Consider the following 26,529-nt stretch of genomic DNA (forward strand, 5'->3'; position numbering starts at 1 on the left):
GGGCTGTGGGGCTGTCCCTGCTCCATGCGGGTCCCCGATGTCTGTGGGGCTGTCCCTGCCTCATGCGGGACCCCGAGAGCTGCGGGGCTGTCCCTGCTCCATGCGGGTCCCCGATGTCTGTGGGGCTGTCCCTGCCTCATGCGGGTCCCTAAGAGCTGTGGGGCTGTCCCTGCTCCATGCTGGACCCCGATGGCTGTGGGGCTGTCCCCGCTCCATGCGGGCCCCCGAGGGCTGCGGGGCTGTCCCCACTCCATGCTGGACCCCGAGAGCTGTGGGGCTGTCCCCGCTCCATGCGGGCCCCCGAGGGCTGCGGGGCTGTCCCCGCTCCGTGCTGGACCCCATCCCTTCCCGAGCTGCGGAGCGGGGCCGGGCTCGGCCGGGGATGATGCAGAACACGGCTGCCAACCTGCCGGGCTCGGCCCAGCCCTCGGGGCGGGGGAGCGCAGCCTGGGGATGCTCGCTGGTGATGCTCGGCGGTGAAGCCGGGTGGAGGAGGAGGAAGAGGAGGAGGAGGAGGAGGGGAGAGCTGGCGGGACAGCCTGAGGTGGGCGGAGGGGGGAGGCGGGTGTTAAACCATCGCTCTGGGGAGGGCTGAGCATTTGCAAATTCCGGCTCCAGAGCGCGGGGAGCATCCTACAAGCCACGCCGGGCCGCCAGCAGCGGCAGGGCAGGACGAGGCTTCCCGGCTCCCCGGGATCCCGAACGCCGCCTTCCCGGCAGACCGTGCCCTGCCCGCGCTCCCGGAGCCGCAGCATCTGCCCGCAGGCAGCGCCCAGCACAGCCCGGCCCCTGTCCCCGGCGCGCAGGCACGGGCAGAGCCCTGGGTGAGTAATCCCCGAGCTCCCCCGCGCCTCCGGGCAGGCCACGAGCATCCCAGCCCTTCTGCACATCCCTGAGCTCAGGCGTGTGCCTAGAAGGTGCGGCAGATCCCTGTCCTCTGGTAGGTCAGTCAGGCTGCGATCCTCGCCTGGGGAGGGATTTTTGAAAGGCTTCCCTCTCTGCTAGGAAGTTACCTGTCTCCACTTGGAATAACTCCTTCCTTGGCACAGAACCGTCTCTCTTCCCTCCCCCCCTCCGTTTCTTTTCCCTTTCCCCTGCTTTGCAACTTTTCCAGCCTAGTGGAGTAGCCTCCCTCATTTTCGCCCCCAGATTTCCACGGGTAACAAGAAGGCAATGCCACCCTGGGAGATCTCAGTCGCTGAAGATCAGTACCCGCAAGTGCCTTAACACACCTGTGTGTTTTCCTTTTGTTCTCCACTAGGCTGAAAAGTCATGACAGCTGAAAAGACTATTCCTATAATTAACGGCAAGCCAGAGGATGCTTTGGACCCAGAAGCCTCAAGTACCAATCTCGTCCACAGCAACGATAAGAAAGTTCATGAAAGAGGTCACTGGAACAATAAGGTTGAATTTGTGCTTTCTGTGGCAGGGGAGATTATCGGGTTGGGAAACGTCTGGAGATTCCCATATCTTTGCTACAAGAATGGAGGAGGTAAGACAGCATCACGTGTGGATTTACATGGGAATTAAACAGTTAAGAATGTGTTGCAGTGATTTATTGCACTAATAAGAGATACATGTTCAGGATTTCAGTGCATGTGTAGACAGGGAAGCATTAAAAATCTGACAGTTAAGAAAAATCGTGTTTCTCTTTCCTTCTCTCCAAACACTGTGTGGTTTATTTTTACAAGTTTCTGTTGCGTTAGTAAACTGACATAATTTTTTTTGGGAGCATTTTTCCTGCAGGAGAAGCCAGCGTTCTGTTATAGTAGTACACGCTGTCTTCTGCATGTGAATATGCACCCAGGCATACTTAACCAAGTCTGTCTGACACAGAAAAGGAAGCAGCACTTTATTTGTCACAACTGTACTTTGGAGAGGATGGATATTTTTTTTCTTCCTAATAATGCTACAAGGACTAAATTTATTTTTTTTGTCACATGAAATTTTTTATACCTCAATGTTCATTTTTTTTTTTCCCTCAGTACTTCCCCAATTCCTACAGCAAGGTAGGGAGAGATGCAAAACTGCAGGTTACTCAAAGAAGAGAGTAAGCCCTAGCAAATATAAAATATGAATGTTATTGGAGAGAGAAAAGAGCAGACTCAACTTCTACAGGAGTATAACGTGTGGCACGTATTGGTTACAGCCAACTATAAACTGTATAAGATAAATAACAGTTGAGAATAAGCACATCAGCTGTGACTCGGGCAGCAATGAAGAAAGAAAAGTAAATGACAAACTCAGTTTAGAATTCTGTGGACTGGGTTCAACATTCTCCCCACTTAAGGCCTGAGGCAGTGGCAGTGTAAACACAGAGGCTAGAAGAAAAATAGGATGTTCAGGGCTTATAAGCACTGATGTGCTCTTTGATAGGTTTGTTTGCTGTGCCAGATTTCTGTTCCTTGTCCCTCCTTATCTGAACTCAGGGATGGTTCTTAGACTGTTTTGTGTGCTGTTTCTACAAGACAAATCCTGCTGTGCAAGTTGTGTTTATCGCTGGAAGTTCCTTTCTTTACGTCTCTGTATTTTGGCCAATCTTGGGTAACAAGGGTTCAGCTCTTTTGAGAATGCTGCTACCAAATCTGGAATATTCACATGCTGCATATCATACACACAACCCTTTCTGTTGATGGTCAAAGTGTTCCCAGAGAACTTTTAGCAGAGGCAAGTGACAGGAATATATTTTTGGTGTGCAGTTTTTTGGTTCCTACAGCCACCTTTAGGTGCCCATTTGTAGGTGCGTGCCAGCTTGTCAAAAGGTGATGCTATCATTTTTAAGGCTGTAACATGAGGTAGAAAGAAATTTAATCATTGTTTTGGATGATTTGATGAAGAAGTAATTACTTACATACCATACTTAATCACCACTGTATTCTTTAAGACTAGAATTAGTGGTTGTGATCTAATTGGCCGTGTCCTGGCACCATGGGACATTTGCCATTGACCAGTTTTAGTCAATGGAGGCTCAGTCCTGTGGCTTTGTAACACCCTGCTGGAATTAGACCAGAGTTTGTTTTTAGTGCTTAAATCTGATGCATCCAACTCCTTGGTGTGTGGTAGGGGAAGACAGTGGTAAATATCTGAGCTAGTTCTGAAATAAATTTTTTCACAGGACAAAAGTAGAAGCTATATTTTGGAACTTGTGAGGTGTGACCTCTCTGGCACTTACTCCAAGTCATAACAGAGAATGTAGGAATAATCATCCGTAGTTTTAGGTTGTGGATGTTCAGGTTTTGAAGAAAACGAATTTCTTTGTGTTTTTAGAATTACGTATTTCTTGGAATACGATCTTTTTGCAAGCTGGGAATCCTGATGTTTTCTAATCTTCCTGATGTGTGCCTGTGGGAACAGGGTTGGAAAACAGTCCAAGCTGATACCTTTGATTTCCACAAGCTGCCATGTTAAACTCATTGTGATTGTGTGTATGAGAGGGCCAAGCTAGATTTGATAGTGGCCAGTAAATTATCCAGAGGAGCCATGCAAGTGTTCCATCCTTTGTGGAATCCCTACTGATTGCTTGAGAGGCACCTGGGATTCGTCTCTAGGGAAATTTCCTGGCTGAGGGAGGAGACTCCTGGTGATGAGAGGAAAGAAGCTGCCAGTCAGAGCAGGTGAATTTAGTTGTCTCAACTTCTAACTGGGGTGACTGAAGACCAACAGCTGTTGCAGGGTGTGGGTGTGCTGTGTTTTCAGTTTTGCTGTGGTTCACTACCTGTGCTGGGGTTCACTGTCAGCATCCAAAAAAATGGTTGATGCTTTGTTATTTTCCTAGAATTTCACATCAGTATTTCTGGTTGATAAGGCCAGGTCCTGCTTTCCTGTCCTTGTAAGTAGTTCTGGAGTTTGTTTCCTCATTCCCCTTTCACAATCTTTATCATCAGGCTCCTATAGAGATCATGAGAAGGATTTCTCAGATTTAATATCTGTAACGCTTCCTCACCCCTGGAAAAGACAAGGAGGACGTGGATCTGAGCATGGCTGGGCTCTTTTCAGTGTTTGAGAGACTCCCGAGCTGACTTTATGCTGAGGAACTTGGATCTGGTCTCTTCAGTCCTTGGCTTACAGGTTTAAGTTTAGATATTTGGGGCAGGAGAAAACCCTTCCTGCACTGATGGCTCACAGCTGATCTTTCCTTTGATGGAAAAATCCTCCCTGTGCTGCTGAGGAGCCCTGCTCATTCTAACCACCACCCCCTCAATATTCACCTGCAGGTGCTTTCCTCATCCCTTACGTGGTCTTTTTTATTTGCTGTGGAATACCAGTATTTTTCTTGGAGACGGCCTTGGGACAGTTTACAAGTGAAGGAGGCATCACATGCTGGAGGAAAGTCTGCCCTCTCTTTGAAGGTAACAATTCTGTGTTCTACTGCAAAAGAAAGCATTCAATTTGGAGTAAAATGACACAAATTGTATCAAAATTGAAGTTAAGATATACTAAAGAATAAGCATTTGTTTTTAAATGAAACACAGCCTGAAAAGCAGAAGTTTTCTTTTGTATCTCACTTTTGATTTTGCTCCTCCAGGCATTGGCTATGCTACCCAAGTTATAGAGGCACACCTAAATGTATATTACATCATCATTTTAGCATGGGCTATCTTCTATTTGTTCAACTGCTTTACTACAGAGCTTCCCTGGGCTTCCTGTGGCCACGAATGGAATACAGGTATGACCTCAGCAGAGATTGCCACTATAAAAATCTTCCCAAGTGATTGGTTAACATATTGAAATGTCCTGAGCAAAGCTATTGGTGTAGCAAAGTCTGTGGAAATAGGCTAATCTCACCCAGCAAGAGAAAGGAAACCTGGAGTAAAACTGCCTCGGACCTTTCTGGGTTAGGTCACTGTAAAGCATTTACTCCTCTAGAATATAATGTCAGCAGAAAAAGACTATGGATTTGTTAAATCCGTAAGATCTTCTGGCTAAATCCCAAGACTCTCATTTGCAATCATATCTATTCTCCCCGAACACAGTGAATGAATTCTGCAGCAGAGAATGACCTGATGACACGTTACAATCTTGCTCTTTCACTCTAATGAAATAGGGAGGAGTTTGAATGCGGAGGGAAAAAAATATTAAATGTGGATCTTTGGATCTGCTCTTTTAAATGCCAGATGTTGAGGGATAATGTTCATCAAGCTGCTTCTGGAAATTTAGTCTCATAAAGAATCCTTGCTGCATGTAAAGTAGCCTCCTGCATGAAGGATGAGGTGTGTATTCAGCAGGGTTTGCGGGGTAGGGCTCTGCATCTGTGTTCTCATTGATATTTATATCTGTAATTCTCTGCTTTTTGAGTCTGTAGATCCCGAACATCCATGGGGAGGATCTCATCCCAGTGCCCTTGTTCCCACATTCCTGAAGTTTTAGCATTTATCCCGTATATAAAGTCCAATTTCAAATCAAGTACCCATTACATTGTTTTTCCTGGTTCTCATTGATTGGCCATTTAGTGTGTTCTTTGAGCACACCTAAAGCTGCCTGAAATCTTAGTTTCTGTCAGGGAGGTAATTTTGGGCCCAGTGGATGTGGAAGGCTTCGGTATGAATTTTGGCAGCCCTGCAAAGGAGCTTGGCCAGCGTTTTCACAGCTGAAATGCTCCACAATGCTTTGGCTTTTGTGTTAGAGATAATAATAGTCATAATAATGATAAGCCAGAGGAAATATCCCCTTGCTTTACCAGGAAAAAGTGGGAGTTTATGGCTGGCCACATTCCATAAGCTGTTTGTAGCCATAAACCATTGAACCAGCAGCTGGAGAAGGAGCATGATGTGATTCCCAATCCATTGCTCCACTTTTCTCCTGCCTGGAGTGACTTTTCAGCCCTGTGACTTTGGGAAGTGGTGTAGGAAGGTCCTCATGGATGTTTTACGATGGGTTATCGTAACATGGTGTTGCAGAAGTAGCAGCTGTGGCATTTAGTGCACCCAGAAACCCCACCCAGAAGAACGGGTGTGGAACGGGGGCTTTCTGAGGTGCACAGACTGGGGCATGAACAAGAACTGTACTTGCATGTCAGCACAACAAACTCCTTTTCTTTCTTTTTTTCTCTTCTAGAAAACTGTGTGGAATTTCAAAAACTTAACATGAGCAACTGCAGTCAAGTCTCTTTACAAAATGCCACTTCTCCAGTGATGGAATTCTGGGAGTAAGTGCATAAAAACTTTATATTTGATCGGACTATTCATTACATTGCAATGATTTCATCATTTACACCTTGTAACCCTACAGCACTTAGGGGTGTGCGTTCAGCTGGAAATATTCTTATCCAGCCACAGTCAGAATACGAGATTTTAACTCTTTTTTTAGAGGATACAAGGAAAGGAATTCCATATCCTGTAAGGACATGGAACAAAGTGTGCCACTTGCTCGGGAGCTTGGCTCCTGCTGCCAGAGGAAAGAGCCTCCGACCCATACTAATGAGGAGGCAAAGGTGAAAGAAAGGAAATGATTTACAATATTCCTTTCCCCCCGCCCCCCCCCCAAAATGTTTCTTCCCTTAGGAGTTTGAGAGCTGCATCCTCATCCTTGTTTCAGCTAACTAATACTCTGGTTTCTAGATGTCATTATTTTTTAAAGGGTTGTGTAAGTGTTAGTTATTCAGCTAGAATAACAGGAGAGTTTAACTCTCTCCTGCCCCCCTGACTCTGATTTCTCATTAGACTAAGGGAAGAAAATCAGATGTCTGCAAAAGATGATCTGCTTTTCTGGTGACACATTTTTTTCTGACTATAAATATTTAATCAGTGCAGTGTAGCCTCCCATTTGTTCCTTACAGGGCATAGTGTGTGTTAAGCCAATCAGAGAAATGGAACGTTACTTTGAATTCTGAGTGATTTCACATTTCAAAGCCTGTTACACAATTTTGGGTTGCTACAATTTCTTGGGGACCCATTAATTTTATTTTTAAGACAGAGCCTTATTTATGAGGCTGTTTTGTGTGCAGGACAGCAAGAGCTACACTTTAAAGAACCAGGAATTAAAACTCCTTGAAGGGAGAAATCTACACTGACATAATTTCCTTGAATCTTGGGACATGCTATTATCTGCCCAAATCTCTTTTTTTTTTTTTTTTTTTGCTACATCAGTAAACATAGACTTCATGAGTTGTTTCAGCAAATAATACTGTTTTATTTAAAAATAAAATACACCCTCCCTCAACTAAATTAAATCTGAATAATATGAGAGACATATGCACTCTCTGAGTAAAACTGAAATTTTATTTTCTGTTAAAATTTTTAAGAATCTGAACACCTAACATCTTAAATCAAAATATATCTATCCACAGACAATATCTCAGAGTGAGCAAGAGTTTCTCAGGTGGCATCCCTTAATGCTACAGGTTAATTTTATTTTAGAAAAAAATCTCTTATGGTGCTCCAGGATAACGAGAAATAAGACTTAATAGAAGAAATGAACAGTTTATTTTCCCCAGTATTAGCCAATTTACCCCCTGCATTTATATTTACATATTTTCAACAATATTCCCGACTCAGCCACTGATGGCAACTCCAGTTATCCAGAGAAGTAGGAAATGTTTAGCTCAACTCTGTGGAGAGCACAGTTTTATACTCTCATATTTATTTCTATGGTTTTGTGGGTTTTTGTTAGTGCTCGTCTCTGGATTGCCTGAATTCCTGTGTCAGTGTTATTTTGAAGCACCTACAAATCCATTTTAAGGACATCCTTTCTCAGAGGTCTCTGAAAATGAAGTGAAACAAGATTCTGCTCAAGTTGCAGTGGGTTTTAAACCCTGCAATTTTGGGGAATATTTCCCAACCTGATTTTGTCTAAATCAAAATAAAATATGAAACCAGAAGGGATAATCAGATTTAGCCTTTTCTCTATCTGGTTTTACAGTCTTGTCTATAGAAAGTTGAAAATACACGTTCCAAATCTTTTGAAATCACAAACGCCAAAAAGAAGAGGTAAATTGAATAATCTATTTGAAACATCCTTCTTTATTGTATCACAGAAAAACATTTTGTAACTCTAAGTTTTCTGGCCAAAATAACTTAAGATATCAAACTTATCTACTTTCTCTGTCCAAGCAAAACTGGAGTTGCATAGTTTTGCACACAGAAAATAAATGTACTCTTTTCCTGCTAAGGGAAGCTGTTTGCCTTGTTTGAAATTTAGATAGTTATAATCTTGCTTCAAAATTAAAAAAAAAAAAAAATGAAAACCTAGTTTCTAAGTGGAAGAATGAGCTTTATTAAAAACCATGATTGATTTTGCCCTGAAATAACTCATTCAAATTAAGATTATAATTAAATTATATGTCTTAAATATCAGACATAAAAGTACAGCAGGATCTTTCTGTATACAGAGCAGATAGCAGACCAAATAATACAAAGTAAATATTACTGGAAGAGTTAATTTGTCTGGAGATAAATGTTATCAGCAGCATTATTTCCCTCAGCCAGAGGTGGTGTTCTCATGATGGTGCTTTATTATTTTATAAATTCTGCTGCCAGGAGCTATAAACTCATTGTAAACTTGTTGAAACAAATAGTAAAAAGGCGAGTTGCTGGAGTAGGGAAGGGGGAGGCTCCAGGTTTCTTCAGAACAACCATTCAGAACCCTCACATTTTGCTCCCTGCAATGCCAAGGCTGCCATTGAAATTCCTCTGGGTTGTGGCATAAAGCCAATTTATTGTGTGAAGGGTTGGCTGTGGGGAAAAAATTTTTTTGGTCTATTGAGTTAATCTGTGGATTAGAGTGGTAATTATTGTGCACAGTGATCCTGTTTGCTTTTTGTGAGTGAGCTTGTTTACATGTGAAACTCAATCCTGCATTTGTAAAGTGTCAGGCTGATGCTGCAGCTTTGCTTTCACAGCCATGTCCCATTGCCACAGCCTTTCAGAGTAATCACAGCATCTTCAGATGGTTTTAATCAAACCCAGCCTAACAAGAAGAGACTCAGTCATTCCCCAGTGTTTTTGCAGTGCTCTCAAGCCCAGTGCTCCCATGCTGGGGAGGTTCAGGTTGCTGTGTTTCACACACTATTTACATTCTCTGAGTGCCAGCAGAGGCTGGGAGCAGGGGACAAGTTGGATTTGGGTTTAAGTGTGTAAATGAATACACCAGACCTAAAACATCTTTATTTCTGGCTTTGGAAAGGAGTTTTTTTCTCTTTTACTTGGTGCTGCTAAGTCTTTTTCACCAGCTAGGCTGTAAGGCTCAGCCCTTACTTCCTCTTGACTGGAAGTAAATCCAAATCCTCTGCTGGCCTGAGGACTGCAAACCAAACCTCCAGCTTTTCTGCTAAATCCTTGTAGCTTTTTCTGCTTCTGCAGCCTTGGCAACTCCTAAAGCTGTGGCTCATGCCAGGCAGGAACTCAGCCATGAGCAGAGGTGCCAGAGGACACCTGGCAGTGCCATGAGGCTTTTCCAGTTCCCCTTTGTCAGGTGTGCCCAGAGGATGCTCTTCCCTCGCTCCCTTAGCAGGAATACTCTGACTTCTGATAATTCATCCTTCTCTCCCTGCTTTCACTGAAAGTGAAAGTTTGTCTTGTATGGATTGTTTCTTTGTTAAACCAACCAAAAAAAGGATTCAGAGAAATCCTGCAGCAGGTCCTAGGTGCAGTTTTCCTTCTGGTGTGCTTCAAGGAACCTCATTAAATTTCAAAACTTCAAATATTTTTGTGAGATTGTAATTGACACCACTTCCCTGTAGCTACAAGGTGAAAATGGGCTGATGCTGCTGGAGGTCAGCAAAACCTGGCAGTTTGGACACTCTTCTTCTTTTTCTGCTTAGAAATATCTGCCCCTCTTTGTATTCTAAGGCTTTATTTTTTGTGAGCAGACACTACTGACAACTGATCAGAATCAGGGGATTAAAGGATTTCTTACTCAAAAAAGGCCTTGTGAGCCACAGCCTTGAGAGGTTCCACATTCTGCATGTACAGTTTCTAAGGGAAGCAGCAAAACTGATAAAAATTCGCTTTTTATTCTCCAAACTCTCTGCTGCTGTGTTCCAAAGGACAGACAAGAGCCTGAATTTCCAGTTTTCCCTTCATACTAGTGCCAGCATTCAGAGACTTGACCTGTTTTTCCTGTTTGTGGCCTTTCCTTCATCCCGATTGTACAGCTTAAGGACTTTCTAAGAAAAAGTAATAATCGCAGTTTCAAGGTGCGGCACATAGAATTTTTAGTGTCCAAACTTTAAATAATTAATAGTGATAGCTTCTAATCACTGATAAATTAAAGCAGGATATGGAAAAGAACTGTGGCTGTAAGTGAGGCTGTATCTGCAGCCTGGGGAACAGAGCGGAGATGCTCTGCTCCATCGTTTTTCTGCTTTCCTAGGAGAGGAAATTGCCTGGCAGGGGTGGGGGCTGCAGCCATGCCCGTGTGCTCTTTTGGCTGCTGCTGCAGTCTGTCACCATGGGCAGGAGCTGGAGGTTTCCAGTGCCTGGGAAGGGAGCTGGACAGAAAGAGGAGTCACGGTTTTGTGGCTGATTCCACCTCAATAGTTTTTTTATTGGCTGTGTAGCAACAACTTGGTGCTCTGTTAAAGGAGGTCTGGTTGTTGGCCTGTCACTCTCTGGAGAGGGTGACACATCCTCAGCGTTTCCAAGTAAAGCCTAGTGAGAAGAAACATTGGTTTTGTCTGGCCAGAAATAAAAGGGGCTGTTCTCAGCAAAAAGGAAAAGGCACAAACCGTTTCCTTGCAAAGTCAAAAGAGAGGTTTTTCCTGCCTCATTCAGGCCACAATCGAGTGCAGGAGTCACACTGTGGTTAATCCCCAGCACACTGAAAAGTCAGGCATGAGCTGAGCCTGCTCCTGCAGTGCTCAGTGCCTGGGGGATCCAGCACCACCCTGAACCAGCCCCTGTGGGTGTCTTGTGTCACGATTTATCTTCTTTTGCCAGGGTCGGGATGAAATGCTCGAGACAGTGTTTCTTTTCCAGACTCAGATATTTATTAATTCTTGTCTCTATCACAGTCTCACAAGCTGTGAGTTCTACAGCATTGCTAGCTGACAAAGTAAAAATGGCCCCCATCTCTCTCTACAAGTCCTTTGAAGGATAAACTGTCCAACCAAGAAATGACACCTAAATTATTTTGACTTTTAACCCAATAACCAACCACCCGTGGCCCGCAATGTGGATTTTTCTACCCAATTACAAAATCCCACCCAGACCCATGAAGGAGAAGGTGAAAAAGAAGGACTAATCCTCCATCTTGCTTTATCTATATATTACTATATTCTAAACCCTTAAACTCTGAGTTTTGCACCCTGTGATATCGCACACTTCTATCCAAACTCCACACCCACAATCCCAGTGCTGTCACTCAATTTTGGGAGCCTTCTCCATGGCCTCAGATCAATGCAGTGTTTGCTTGGGGGTCAGTGCCTGGCAGCACAGAAAGCCTGGAATTCTCAGTGCCCAGGGTTCCAACAGTCTTGCAGGACATTAGACCCTGCCAGATCCTCCTCTTGCTGCCCAGCTCCCAAGCACCTGTGTGAAAATCACTTTTTGTCTGGAGCCTCGCGAGTTCTCCATCTGTGTTTTCCTCAAGATCACTGACTTTACCTGACTTCAGCTGAAAAACACAAATGGGATAGGTGTCAAAATGCTGCCAGTTTCTCCTGTGTTAAGGACTAAACCCTACGCCAGGTGGATGAACGTCCCTGGGTTTTGATTCTTACATTTCTTGTTGAACAAAACATTTCCACTATGGATGATGGAAAAAATGACCTTCAAGTTTGCAAATTCTCCTGACCTTCTACTGCTTTGGGAATTTGCAGCATTTGGATGGTTCCTGTGCCAAAATGTAGTCACATTTTGGCTTGCAGTGGTGTCAAACCCAGAAATTAAATTTTTGTACCGTAGGTCATATGTGAGCTACTTAAAATATCCCTTAATTGGACAATTGTTAAAGTTCTAGAAATGCTATTATTGCTACTGATGGTCAGCAAATGTGCACAGAAACTGAGTGAGGTGCTTAAAAACTATGATCTTTAGAAGCTGCTGGCTTAGATATCCAATTTTGCTGAAAAATGGTAAATCTTTTTTATTTGTAACAACAAGGGCGTTTTCATTATTTTGGGAAGTGTAGGAGTGTGTGTTTACAGGCTTGTACATCTATATATGCACTTTTTGCTGTTGTGGGGAAAGAATTACATGAGAGAAACACTTTTTTTTTGAAGGGGTGAAATTAATATAAAGTGAAAGGTCTAAAATAGCAAAACTTCAGTGGTGCCATGATGGGCTTGGCCAGATCAGCCAGGAGCAGCACGATCCAAAATAACCAGGCGTGTTTCTTCTGCCTCTGCCAAGGGTTTCATTGGTTTTTCATAACTTGTTGGTTTGCTGGGTTTGTGGTGTGGGGTTTTTTAATTTTTCTTTTTTATTTGTGTACAAAACCTCTCCATTGAAAGGCCTCCCTTCAGCTACATCTGGTTTTATGCAGTTATAAAACCAGCTCATCCCCTTTTCCCTGAGTTATTATGTGCAACCTCCAACAGTTATACACACAAAGTTTTAAATCTTCTAGAAAACTGAAAGTAGAAAGCGTCCACACAAAGTTTTAAATCTTCTAGAAAACTGAAAGTAGGCTACTTCTGGTGCCATTTGCTGCCTGATACCAATTAGACCCCTCCAGTAGCTGCCCGGGGGACAAGCTGAAAAGTCCCATCCATGTTTGACAAAGTTGCCCACTCCAGGAATTATTTTCTTTACTGGTTGACCACAGGAAAGTGATGTGCAAGACAGGATGTGCCAACAAATCACATGGACGTCTCCCAAGGAATCTTTTTTCATACCTCCGTAATCCCTTAAATATCCAAGTAAATAAGAGACTTTTATTTACAACTGTCCAGGAATGTGCCCATTGCATTTACTCCCTGTCTTGGAATTGAGAGTGAAGTGCTTTGAGAGGGATTTTAGAGATGCAGAAGTAACTGAAAACATCCCTTAACAGGAATCACATTCCTATGGTTTTCGGCTATCTCAGCATGGGTACTGTGTAAAGGATAGATTTATATGTAATTCATAAAGCCTCTGTCTATTTTTGGCTCTTGAAAAAAAAAATCACCATAAGAAAAACCTAATGTTTAGACAATTTTTAGGAGTATTTCCCAATTATGGCTTTGTAGATTCAGGGAATTAAGTGAAAGGGTGGCTGCTTGGGATTTTAAATCTAATTAAATGCTCAAAGGAGAGGATTTTTTACTCTGTGAAAATTACAGTGAGCACAGGCTGGAAAAACAAAACAACCATGCTTTTTTTTTTAAAAAAAAAAAAAAAAAAAAAAATCACTGTTTTGCACTATATTCTTACATGGCAGCAAAATTGCTTTGCTGTGTCAGGAGGACTTCCTGAGGAAACTCATTAAATATTGCACTGGAATTCCTGGGAAGGCTCCAGAACATCAATCAGTGCAGGCCTTGGAACAGCAATATGGGCACTGCTGTCCTCTGGATGCAAAGGAAATAACTGGTACCTCCCCCAAATCCCTTCAACAGCTCCTCTTTAATTATTTAATATCTGATGTCCATAGGTCTTAGTTCATAAATGAAAAATTGATCCAGTAGAATTAATCTGGATTTAATTAATAATTCTGTAATTTCCAAGTGCTACAGCAGAGTGATATTTTATAAAGACCCGGGAGCTGCAAAAGTGGACAAAGAATTGAGGCCTTCCAAAATAACTCCTGTCCATTTGCAGCTTTCTTTTTTCTCTTTTGGGCTTTAAGTTATTCTTTACCCCTTGTGCCCCTGCTCCTTTTCACATTTTAGGGTTTTTTTGTGACTACAGTTTAGTCCAGGGCCAGTGAGATAAGAAATATGTTGACAGAGGAATTTTTTCAATTTTTAAAATTTTTTTGCCAGTCAGGTAATGGTTTTCTTTCAGCCTGTTCTGTGAGGAAGAGATAAGAGCTTATCACCATTCATTTGTTACATGAATTTGTAGCCAAAAACTCACTGTGAAGGTCTGTTTTTACAAGATCGTGCAGTGGTTCTCAATACTTTGTGCTCAGTAGTTCCCATTTGAAGAACATTTAATTAACAGCGAAAAGCTGAGTACAACTGTGCAAGTTTTCCAAAAGGCTCCACAAAAATTCTGAGAGGCAGCAGCCTGACTTGATTTCTTCTGGGTGCTTTCAGCTCTCAGCTGGTGCTGTGTGCTGAGATAATTTATACCACTCAAGGTGAATAAAAAGGGAGAATTTTGTCGCTGGATGACTTCTTTAGAGAGGAGAAAAGGGAAAATTGCAAAAAAAGCCTAAAGGAGTCATTGGATATATTGAGAAAAGAGACTGTAGAGTAGAGGTGAGTGGAACAGTAGAAAAAATGATCTAACAGGATTAAACCCTTGGGGTTGGTTAAAGAGGAGTTGCCATGACTCCATTGAAAGAAGGGTAAGGAAAATAGGTCAGGAATGGGATGTTCTGTGTTTATCCCTCATTGTCTCAGTGTGAGAGGTACACAGACACAACATGTAAAAGTGGAAAAAAAAATATATATGTACACACTAACAGTCAAATAACCTGTACTGACCTTAATGAGACAGGGGTTGATACAAGAAAGGCATCATTCTTTTCATTTTTTGCAAGCTGTACTAGAAATTTCAGAGAAAAATCTGCAGAGGAAAGCCTAATTTCACTTTTTAATTAGAAATGAGTAATGAATGGAACAACGTTCAGCCCAAGCAGGAATTTAAAGAGAAGGCACTAGGCTAGATAGCAGCAAATGTGGCTTAGCCAGGAATGATTTGTTCAGTTGTGTGTAATTGACACTGGATCTTCTGGAAGAAGTAAATATTTCATAATAATTCCGTAGCTGAGGGATTCTTGCTAATGTGAGCACTGGGAATTGTCTGTCTGTTGCTTTGAGAAACAAGCCAAGTACGGAATTAAGTGGATTTCCAGAAATGAAGTTTAAGAATTTCCACTTTAAAGAATTTCCAATAAATTTTTCTTAATCTGTAACCCACTGATTATCTTCTAAAAACTGAATGACTTCTTTCTCATCCTTAAGCACTGATGGTTGGGGAGTACACGTGGGTATCCAGCAATGTCTTTCAAGCACCATTTTCAGCTTTTAGAAACCTGTGGGTAGATTTCCTGTTTCAGAGTTTCCGTGAAACCTTCAAGATAGAGGTTTGGACACTACACAGAGCCTGTAGCTCTTGTTCTGGATATTCCAGAAAAGCCACAGTGTCAGCTCATTGTTGACTTACAGGGAGAGTTTGGAATCCAGACTCTCTCTCTTGATTTTAAACACTTTTAATGACTAAATCTGCAAAAAAATCCGCTGGGATTTATTTAACTTTGCAGTTGTAGTTGTGCTTGTTCTGGAGGTGTTTCAGTGATTACCACATCACTGCCCTGGGAAAACACCTGGCACAACGAGCCCGTATCTAGTTTCCCAAATATCAGACTCTAAAGTGAGGGGAAAGAAAGTCTGAAAGGAATAATTTCTTTTGAAGGCATTATCTCTGTCAGATATTTGCTCTCTGTAGGATGCTGCCACTCTTGCCCATGTCATCATCATGTCACTGAGCTCCTCAGGGCAGCCAGACAAAGCAGGGTCAAGCAGTACCCAGAGTGACTCTGCTGCCCTCCTGCTAATCCAGATTGTAGAATTTGGATGGGAGTAAGGTCAGAACCAATTGAATGCAGCTTGAGTTGTGTCCTGCTGAATTCTAACATTGATTTAGTGTGTGCTGTGTGCAGTGCAGAGGTCCAGCCCTGGGTCAGCTCAGGGAGCAGCTGGAGCTGCTGGAGAGAGCCCAGAGGAGGCTCCAGGATGATCCCAGGGATGGAGCAGCTCTGCCTGGAGGAAAGGCTGGGAGAGCTGGGATTGTTCACCTGGAGAGGAGAAGCTTTGGGGTGAGCTCAGTGTGGCTTTGCAGGGCGTGAAGGGGCTGCAGGAAAGATGGAGAGAGACTTTGGACACGGCATGGAAAAGTGGGAATAGCTTCAGACTGAAAGAGATCAGGGTTGGATGGGACATGGGGAAGGAATTGGTTCCCTGTGAGGATGGGGAGCCCTGGCACAGGTGCCCAGAGCAGCTGTGGCTGCCCCTGGATCTCTGGCAGTGCCCAAGGCCAGGTTGGACATTGGGGCTTGGAGCACCTTGGGACAGTGGAAGGTGTGTCCATGCCCATGGCAGGGGGTGGAACTTGGTGATTTTTAAGGTCCTTTCCAACGCAAACCATTCTATGATTTTATACTGCTCTGGGGCTAAAACTCATAAAGGTTATCACTGCTCAAATATGTTCTTCTCTTCCTGGAAAAGGGAGAGGTCTCCCACACATTTTTGCTCAAGTCACTCATCAGAGGAATGTGATCTTCTAACTAGTACTTTTTGTTTATACAATGAAATTCAAAAAGTCTTTAATTTGACAGTTATCATTTACAGTCCTGTAACGTATAAAAGAGGATATTTAAGCGTTAAAGCTGAAAAATGTTTCCCAGCTTTGCTATTTCCAGGACATAGAACGTTCTATACCTGTTCTCTAGGACAATATTGCGCCAATATTCTTTACATTTTCAGTGTCAAAAGATAAACCACACAAGAGAGAAATCTCGCAAACCAGTACAGGAAATGCAGTAATGAATTGACTGAAGAATTGACAACACTCTTTTTCAGAGTTCATTTTATTGAAGGCTAGTTTTTCTTTTTACCTTGATCTATATAAAATACATTTATCTTAGGTGAAAAAATCTGAGAATTTCACAAAGTAAGCTGCCAGTCTTTTGGTTTCATGTTTTCATATTTAGCATTCAGCACAGATTTTTTTTTAAGTTTATCAGTATCATTTTCCAGAGTTATCATATAAGTAGATGAGGCAGAGGAGAATATCTCAAACCTTTAATACTTGTATACTCTGGTCCTTTCAAAACAACTTGTTCCTTCTCAGCTGTTTCTTTTCCACCTTGAAGTTGTGCAGTCTGGATGCACAGACCTGCCTTTCCCAAATTAGACAGCAATTAGCCCAGATTAGACAGCCACAGGAAATCTTTCACCTTCCTGACAGGTATTTTGGCATGGGAAAGCTCCTGGCACTTCAAGCATCCATAGAAGATGGAATACTGAATTTTCAGACTTCAGTAATATCTGCTCAACTTTCTGAGCCAGAAGCTGGGTATTTGCACAGGATACTTGAACACACTTGGATAGAAAATACATTTATTTTCAATAAATGAAGGAATATTAATCACATAAAGTGCAATGAAAGTTTTTAGGTAGAAACTTAAACTCACTTTCACACAGGAACAGGGGATGTCTAAAAGATCTCTGTCCTTTCCTCCTAAACTGATGGGGAATCTGTGCAGCCCTGGCCCTCAGGTGTGCTACGTTCTTAAAGAGGAGGTCGGTGATGAGGTTCACAAGGTAAATATGGGCTGGGTTGGACAACTGCAGGGATAAAAGTGCACGAAAACATGAAAAAAAGAAAGGGTTCTGTATGGAGTAGTGCTCAGTGGCATGATTTTGTCATCCTTTCAGCCCCCCAGAATGCTCTGAGGTCAGACTCTGGCCCAGGGGAAAAGGGAACTTTGCCCCCTGAGTTGCTGGCTGGACACATCCCCATGGACAAGGCACCTCAAGAGGCTCCTCTGTTTGGGTGCTCTTTGTTGTTGGGTTTTTTAAAGCCAAGTGCCTTGGAAACTGCTGCAGATTAAAGCGGGAACATGAAGGGATCTTCCTCAAGTAGATTGGAGCTGTTCTTCAGCTTCCCAAATGATGAAGTAATGCAAGAAGTACCCCAGGACATTCCTTTCAACAATGTCTTGGCAGCTGTTAATCCTCTTTCTGTTCAAGAGCCTGGTCCAGCTCCTCACAGTTTATTAAAGATGCTCTTTCCCAGGAAAGCCCAGTGTTCCCATAGTCAGTAAATAGTATGTAAGCTTTCAGAATATTTGTTTTCAAATTTGGGTGGAAGGGCTGCTGGAAGTTATCTCCTAACATTCCCCTCTCCGATGATTCCAACAATAGAGGGGTCATTCTTCCTCTCAGATGCACTGAGGGACCAAACCGAAATGTAGTTTAGCACTTTCTCAAACAAATCAGTCCCATTTTCAGTAGGTATCTAATCCTTGTGGAAATCATCTCCCAGTGTGATTTCATCTCCGTGAATTTTGTGTGAATTTTGCATGTGCAGTGGTGTGAGTTGAGAGAACAGCGGGTAACCCTTGGCAATGTGGTGTCCCTGGCATGTGGGGAGCACAAGGTCCTTGTATGAGGTCTAATTTCTTCCCGGGTTTATTATTTCATGTCTACTGAAATATGCTGAAATTTTTCTTTATATGTTCCTGACTATCCATTTTTATTTTCTTTTAATCCACATTTATATATAGATTTGAGTGAGATTTAGGCCAGGCTTACAAAATGTGTTACTTTAGATGGAGTTAACCCATGCTGTAGTAATTTTGTCACATTTTTGTTCAGCCCAACTGCACAGACCCTTGTGACCAAACCTCAGCATTTCTGACAGCCAGCCTTTGGAGAGGTGCCCTAATATTCCACCCAGATTTATCTTTTATTCATTAGATTGCTGGAGCTTTCCCCACTTTTATTTTGTGTTATTTACTGGAAGAAATATAAGAATCTTCACTTACATTTAGCCAGCTTAAATATTTGTGATCAGAGGTGAAGAAACCTTCAAGCACAGTACGAGACACCACAGACCCACTCTGGCTGGGGTTTAATACTCTACTTACAAGCAAGATATGCTGTGGAGAATTAACACTTTGCTACTACTGATCCTAAACCTAGCCCTGGTTTGAATTAACCTTTGATTCCAAACTCCCCCTGCCATGGCAGTGGAGTTCGTTTCCCTCGATACTCTTCTCAAGAAGCTCAAGTGCCACCAATCCCTTGGCTTCTCTCCCAGGCTCTGGGGGGATTCAAGGGGCTGAAGTGCTGAGTATTTTTATACAACAAAACCCCCTCTCAAACAGCTACAACAGCAAAACAAGCTCAATACCTACAATAAATACTTTCAAACTCTCTTCAATTTCTGTTTTCAATGAGATCCAACAGTAATTAATGATTTGTGTCTTCAGTGCAGGACAAATCTTTCTCACAGCGAAGTTTCACACAGCCTGAAGTTGTTGCCAGCAAATTCTGCTTAAAGCGGCTTGTACCAAGCAGGGATCTGAAGTTCTGGAGTAATTCCAATGGTTACCTGCAGTTGTTCTACCAGCTACAGTGGTCTCCCAGCTTCTTGGGCTTTTATCTATCTAAGAATGTTGTTGATAATGATTTCTGAAAAAAAAAAAGTGGCAGCAGTGAATTCTAGTGAGAAAGAGTCAAGACACTTCAATGAAATATCTGTTATTTCTCATTTGATTTAAGGGGGTTTTAAAGATACTCAGCTTTAACAAGGCTTGATACACAGGATAAAATGATTTATTTCTTTTCACTCGAGTGCAATGCAAAGCAGCTGGGCTATAGATTCGCTACAGAACTTTTCTTCAAGAGTTTGCTCCTTCAAATCAGAGAGGAGCACACTCAATGCTGATTTTTCTGCTGGTTTCTGTATTCTGTGCATGAAGAGTTGAGAAGAACATGGCAGTGCAGGGCTTTTGCAGGTAAGAGAAGAGGAGGAAGGTCTAGAGGAAGATATACAACCTTCTTTGTTGTTGTTTTCAATCATTTGTGACAGCTTTTAGGTAGAAGCCGCACTGCTGAGGAGCAAAGAGCTGACCCCTGAATACATCAACCTCACTTCTCAGATGTAGGGGACAATCCTCTATTTTCAAAATGCTTCCCCTTATTTCAGTTGAATAATAAAAGAATTGGGGTAGATATGACTGAACTGAGGCTTTGTGAGAAGAATTCCATATTCTGGTTGCTCCCTCCTATCAAAATGTCACCCACTGCTGCCGTTTCAGATGGTTCCAGCAGCCGAATTTAGGTTTGGCTTTAGGGAGAGCTGTGAGGGATTTCCCGGCAGGACTTTCCCCTCCTCGGCTGCACTCTTTCCATACATTTTATGTTATAGTTTAATTATCACTTCTGCGCTCGTTGCCCCTCCCTTTCTGAGGGGAACACCAACCCTTTGTTCTGCTGGAACAATGGCAATCCAAACCGCTTTACAGCACTTGAGGGTAATTAAATCCTCATTATGGCGCTGACAGTTCCCGTTGATTGGCACCACGTGCCTGTTTTAAATAGGACCCGCGGGGATAATTAATTGTGGCGAGCCCATTAATTTGCCATTTGCTTTGTATGGCGCTTCACAAAAGTGTCCTGGGTGAGTAAAGGAGTTGTCTCCGCTCTTTGAGGCTTCGCAGAGCATCCAGAAAAGTCTGAGCTCTGACTTTCTGCTCCCAGGAACTGGTTGTTTTTTAGAATCTTCACCTCAAGCCTTCATTAAAAATGATGTTCTTAAGGCAAAGGCATCTTTTGATGTGTGAAATATTTCAATCATGAGGGAGAGAGAGAGAACATTTATTTATGAAGCTGTTTTGCGGGTAGGGAAGAGCAGTGTAGGAATTGAAGCGACTTCCATGCCCACTTTGGAAAAGGAGCCCTACTCATGATTAGGTTCACATGTACATGAATACATCCAAATAGCCATAAAAAAACCCGGTTTGATGAAAACATAAGGAAGTTTTTTCGTTATTATTTTACTGTGAAAAGATAGCTAAATGGAAGTTTCCATTTCACTATTAATGTGACCCAAGCACAAATAGTTTGTCTCCGTTTTCATCTTAAAAATGTACTATTTTAAAAGACCTTTTATTATTTATTGCCATATATATATATTTAAATCATATTATGCCACTTATTTGTCCTGGTTCTCTTGCAATTATCCCTCTTCCTCATGTTCTAAGAATTCAAGAATTCCATTTGGGTTTTGAATGAGACTTTGTAAAGAGGGTGGACTTCATCCTAGGTAAAATTCCACATTCATCTGTCAAACATCTTGGAAGAACTTGAATTTTAACGACGTAATTCATCACCTCTCTGTGTAATTATGTCTCAGTGATGTCGTTTGCAGGTATCAATTATGTCCTTCCTCTTCTTGATTAAAATAATCCTTCATTCAAGGCAACCTCTCTTCATTAGGAGGCATTTTGATGACAGAACTTCAGGCACTTTGCAGGTTTTGGCTAAGTGAGGGTGCTCCATGCTGGATCGCTTCTCTCCCAAATTAACTGCTGGTAGATTTGAAGAATAGGGATTTGAAGAATAAAACCAATTCCTGGATAGGGAGAAAATGTGGATGAGTTGGTGGCAATTTTACATTTAAGCAGATAATACTCAAAAAGTTTGTGTTGACTTCCTGCACTTTTTTTTTTTCTTTTTTCTTTTTTTTTCCTTTTTTTTTTCCTGCTGGGGAGATCTGTCTTTATTAATTAGGAAATATGGAAATAAAGTCTGGGATTTGGGGTTTTAATTGTGATTTTTCTTTCCCCTGTTAATTTTGTCACTCCCCAGCTAAAGAGGAAAATTTAAACACACATTTTATGAGTGGCTGCATCCATCAGGAGCAGCAGCTGCAGCTCTGGAGGTGTGAAACCTGCCCAGGTGCTGCAGCATCTGTACAGGCACCAGGAAAACCTGGGGGTTTTTTCCATTTTTTTCCATTTTTAATTTTCCTATTTCCATTTTCCCTCCATGGCTCCAACTGTTGGCATCTCCAGCCTCCCACTCCATCACTACAAGAATTTCCCTCCATCCTCACCTGCTGTGGGTGACATCAGAGACAGAGCAGATGTCTCCTTTTTTCATTCTTTAATTTCATTTAATGTAATTTAATTTTTAAATTCATATTTCATATAAATATTATATTTTAATATAAATATTTTCTATCATTTAAAGATTATATTTTATTGGCTGGAATTAAAGTATCAGACTTTATGTCCCTGAATTTATTGCCTCGGACAACAACTGAGCCAAATACAAAAGGAAGGATTATTTTATATATTTAACTGTTGTTTGCTTGGTTTAAATTTATTATTTAACCTTTCTACTAAATTGTAATGAAGTTATGTGCATACCTATGTAGACATTAATTATATAATCAGTTGAAACCAGTGAAAATCAATGAATTCATTTTCACCCACAATGTGGAGGGAGAGGAGTACAAGCCTGAGGTTGCAATGATTTAGCTTTAGATCTTGAAATATAGATTTCAAGGAAATCTCTGCTCAGGATGGTTTATTTCAAGCTGAGTGTTAAAAACTTTTATATGAATATTTCTATGTGTGCATCTGTTGCTTTGTTTCAAAATATTGAGGTTTTGAAAAGAAATATTTTAATGTTATAGTTCCAATTACAAAAGGAAATTCATGAAAATGATGGTTAACAGGTGAAAATAAAGGTTAGAATCTTTTTGGGGAAAACAAATCGAATTGAAAAATGGTTTATTTAGGATGTGTTTTAATTTTGGCTTATGTGTGTTGGTAACTGATTCAAACAATTTCTTTTTCTTTGACTTTAAGGAAGAGTTGTTCTAAAATTAAAATTTTGTTGCTGACCTGAAAAAGTGAAACATTTGTTCATTTATAACCAGATACAAAATACTGGGATTATTCAGTTTTTTTCTTTTATCTTCCTTTCTACCTTAGCATGGACTATTTTCAGTAGTGAGTAACGAGGAGTCCTTGAATCAAATTAATTGGGTTTTAACCCATTGTTTCACAAGGAATGCTGGTTTTCTTCGATATTATAATGGTTTTTTTTGTAATTAATTCAGTTTTATCCTGGTATTTCATATGTATTGCAGGTTTATTTTCAATATCACTATGTCTTTTTGTAATTAATTTAATTTTATTCCAGTGTCTCATATGTAATGCTGATTTTTTCAATGTTAGCATATTATTTTGTAATAATATGTTTGTTTTATACCAGTTTTTCAGATGTAATGCTGTTTTTCTTCAATGTTATAATTTTTTTTGGTAATTATTTCAGTTTTATCTCAGTATTTCACAGGCAGTGCCATTCCAGCTCAATATTATAATTTTTTTTTGTAATTCATTCAATTTTATCTTGATTTTTCACATGTAATGCTGTTTTCTTCAATACTATCACCTCTTTTTTTTTTGTAATTAATTCAGTTTTATCCCAATATTTCACATGCAGTGCCATTTTAGCTAAACGTTATATTTTTTTCCCCCTCTTTTTTTTTTTTTTTTTTTTTTTTTTTTTTTTTTTTTTTTCTTTCCATTGAAGACGAAGGGTGCTGGCAATTTCCGATGGGATTGAGCACATTGGGAATCTGCGCTGGGAGCTCGCCCTGTGCCTCCTGGCGGCTTGGACTATTTGCTATTTCTGCATCTGGAAAGGGACCAAATCCACCGGAAAGGTGAGGCTGGAATTCCACCGGCACGAGATGTGCTCCAAACCTCTGCTGGCATCAATATTGATTTCCATCAGAATTTCACGTGCATGAGGAACTTGGGGGGTGTCTAAATAGCAAAATTAATTGTGATTGGGTTGTTTGCATTTCTTTTTTCCTTTTGGTTTAATGATTTGTTTTTTCCCTGATTATGTGAGGCTGGGGGGTTTTGTTTTATTTTTGTTAATTTAGCAATGAGCTTTACTGGCCAGTCCTTGAACTCTGAAACTCCTAACTCTGAACTCGGGTCGCGTCGATTTCTGTGCACAAATTCTGCAAAATTTGGATTTTGCCCCAAACTGTCAGGAGTCAAATCTCTCAGTCCCACAAAAGAGTCACTGGGGGTTTTGGACCATGCAAAAAGTGAATTTAGAAATACAGATTGAACACCAAGAGCAGAAACAATGAAAGCACTCGTAGAGGGACCAAGATGGGCATATTATGGGAAAAAATAAAAATATATAGCACTTTTTGAGTGAATGCCACACAATCCTGGGAGCAGGAAGAGGGAGCCATGGGAAGCTGCCCCTGGAGTGATATCAGACACAGCTCTGAGTAAAATCTATGAATAATCAACTACACTGAGAGAGGAAGAGAGCCATAGATCCAGAGGGAGGGTCTAAAAAAAGCACTGGTTTCTCTCATTGGAGCTAAAGGAAACCAGGAACAAAATTGGTGCACTGAAATATTTAATTTTCAATTGTTTCTCACATAGTTGGTTTTGGTGGGTTTTTTTTTGAAATTCAGAAAATGCCAGAGTGAAGTTTTCCAGCTGTGTCAACTGCACACATCTTTCATACTGTCAACATTTTGGCTGTTGCTAATTGCTGATCCCAGGTGCGTTTGCCAACTGTGCCACTTGACCTGGTGCTGCATTTCCCATCCAACAGAGATTCCTGCAGCCCCACTTTCATCCAGCCGCTGCAGGGAAAGTGCTGAGAAATGCAGGGATAAGGATGAGAATGAATAGTTTAGAGAAGGGAGAAGAGGGGGGAAAAAAAATCCTCAAGAGAAGAATATGGAGAGGCCGAAGTGGTCTAAGGGAATGACAGGATAAATGTCCTCACATCTTTGACGTGGGCGCTCCAGGGAGGTGCACGAACACTTTGTCTGGGGGGCTGCAGCTGCCGGGGAAGAAATGAAACTGAGCAAAACTGATTTTTTTTTTTTTTTTCTTTCTCCATGAGAAGGAATGTCTGAGGATAGAAATGTATTCTAGCGTGGTTTAATCTGCCCCAGGGGTGCAGGGGAAAGCTCTGCAGCTGCACGTGTGCGTGCACACGCAAGGCTGGGCCAAACACACTCACAGAAAGAGAAGAGGGCGCAAATCTGGGCTCAGGAGGGGCTGAAGTGGCTTTAGAAAGGATTTATTTTACATTTCTGGAGTTCGTACCCAGGATTTTATTGTTCTTCCATTCTTTCAGTTTATAGCATTTCCCCAGAACCAGATCTTGTGCTTTGAAGGTGGATAACCTGTCTGACCTTTTGTTTTTTCTTTTTCTGATAGCTTAGTTAAACCCTCAGCTTTAGGAAGGTGGAATAAATTGATTTTATTTCAGTGTGATTTTGATAACCACTTCTCTGATGAGGTCAGGCTGGGAAAGAACAACCTGTCTTGGGCATATAAAATGGGATAATAAACTTTTCAGCAAACAGAAATAACTTCTAGTCTTGCAACAGAAGTGCAAAGAAAAGAGAATTAATACCCAATATTCAGCTTTATAGCTCTCAAGATTAGAACATTTAGATGAGGCTTCTACAAGGGGCAGACTCATGATATATTTGCACCATTTAAATCAGTTTGCCTTGAGCAGCTGTTCTGTTTCTAGAATCCTGAGGAATTCCTCAGGTAATGGAATTAAATTACCTGCAGTAAATGCCCACATTTTTTAGGGGACCCACGTGGTATCCACGAATCTGCCTTTCCTTGGGTCCGTGGCTCTCAGTGAGGATCTGTCCTAGCCAATATTGATTATTTCTTTCTCCAGCTCTGTCTCTGCAGCACAGGTTTTTTCCCCGGGGTATACATTTACTGTTTATTAATTTATTAATTTGTTGTTCATTCAATATTCTTCCACTTGTCACTTTTTCCAGCCTAGTCTCTGCAAATCTGGGCAGTGGCACTGCCTTCCCAGAGCAGCAAAAACCAAGGCAGCATTCAGGTGTTGGGTTTGCCACAAAGGGAATAAATGTTCTAAAACATAAAAGATGTAGCAGATTTCCGGGCTGAAGTTTCCATTTCAAATCTCATGCCATTTCTAAAATTCATATTCAAGCTCATCCATAAACCTTCCCACTAATTTGAATTTATTATATACTCATTTCCAGGAAACATTTAAAATTGTCTTCTGGGCTTTTTATTATAATAATGTAACAGTCTGTTAAATTTATGACATACTTTAATTGGATTGAATCATTTCAATGAAAAAATACATTCATTCAAAGCAAAAAAGTTCTTGAAGTTTTATCACCTTTGAAACTTTTTCAGAGAGAGGTGTCTGTGGGACAGGACAGTGGAGAGAAAGAAGGCAGGGGAAACAGAGGTGAGATGGAGAAGGTGAGAGAGAGAATTCTTCTCCACACCCTTGTGCTTTGTGAAATATTCAGGAGGTTGGTTCACCCTTTTCCTCTTTTTTACTCTGCATTCTAATGCATGGTGAAAAAAGAATCCAAGCCTTAAAAGCTGTTATAAAACAACCCCATCGCTCTCCAACCAGCACTACCACAGATCATGAATATTTATTATTTCAGGATATTAAATATATTAAGACTAACATAAAGGTTAACTCCAGAGGAAGTGCTTATTACACCATTAACAGGATGTTCCAAACTTTTCCATTACTGTTCTCGAAATTCATCACCTTCTCACATAGCATTTCCATTTCCCATTCCAACAGATGTGAAATAGGAGAATAAACCCAGGTGATTCTGGCAGCTTTCAGGTGAAATCGATTTGTGCCCTTTCAGAGGTTCTTGTCCTTAATTATTCAAGATTTTCTTGCCCCGAGTTATCCAATCTTAGATCCTAAGATATTTGTGTGCCAGCTTTCACGTTTTAAACATTGCAAATATGCAAAATGCAGGATCTTTCAATGAGAAACTCAAAATCAGAAGGAGAAAAATAGCCAGTGCAGTGTCACCACAATTTGATGTGGATTTTGAAACTTGCTTGATAATACCTGATCTCCGTATCACGGAGAAGAGTTCTCAGTAGCTGAGA

General features: G+C 41.4%; 1 protein-coding gene across 1 annotated transcript in view; it reads left to right on the forward strand.

Moving 5' to 3' along the window:
* Window positions 1–578: 578 nt before the first annotated feature.
* Window positions 579–26,529, forward strand: part of SLC6A11 (solute carrier family 6 member 11) — an 87,785-nt gene continuing 61,834 nt past the window's right edge. Inside the window, exons 1-6 of the mRNA XM_040076370.2 lie at window positions 579–824; window positions 1,262–1,492; window positions 4,215–4,349; window positions 4,526–4,666; window positions 6,055–6,145; window positions 23,144–23,276. Coding sequence (XP_039932304.1) covers window positions 1,273–1,492; window positions 4,215–4,349; window positions 4,526–4,666; window positions 6,055–6,145; window positions 23,144–23,276 — 720 coding nt within the window. The 5' untranslated portion in view covers window positions 579–824; window positions 1,262–1,272. The remainder of the gene's footprint in view (window positions 825–1,261; window positions 1,493–4,214; window positions 4,350–4,525; window positions 4,667–6,054; window positions 6,146–23,143; window positions 23,277–26,529) is intronic.

This window comes from Hirundo rustica, chromosome 12, assembly GCF_015227805.2.
Source record: "Hirundo rustica isolate bHirRus1 chromosome 12, bHirRus1.pri.v3, whole genome shotgun sequence".
Taxonomy (NCBI): Eukaryota; Metazoa; Chordata; class Aves; order Passeriformes; family Hirundinidae; genus Hirundo; species Hirundo rustica.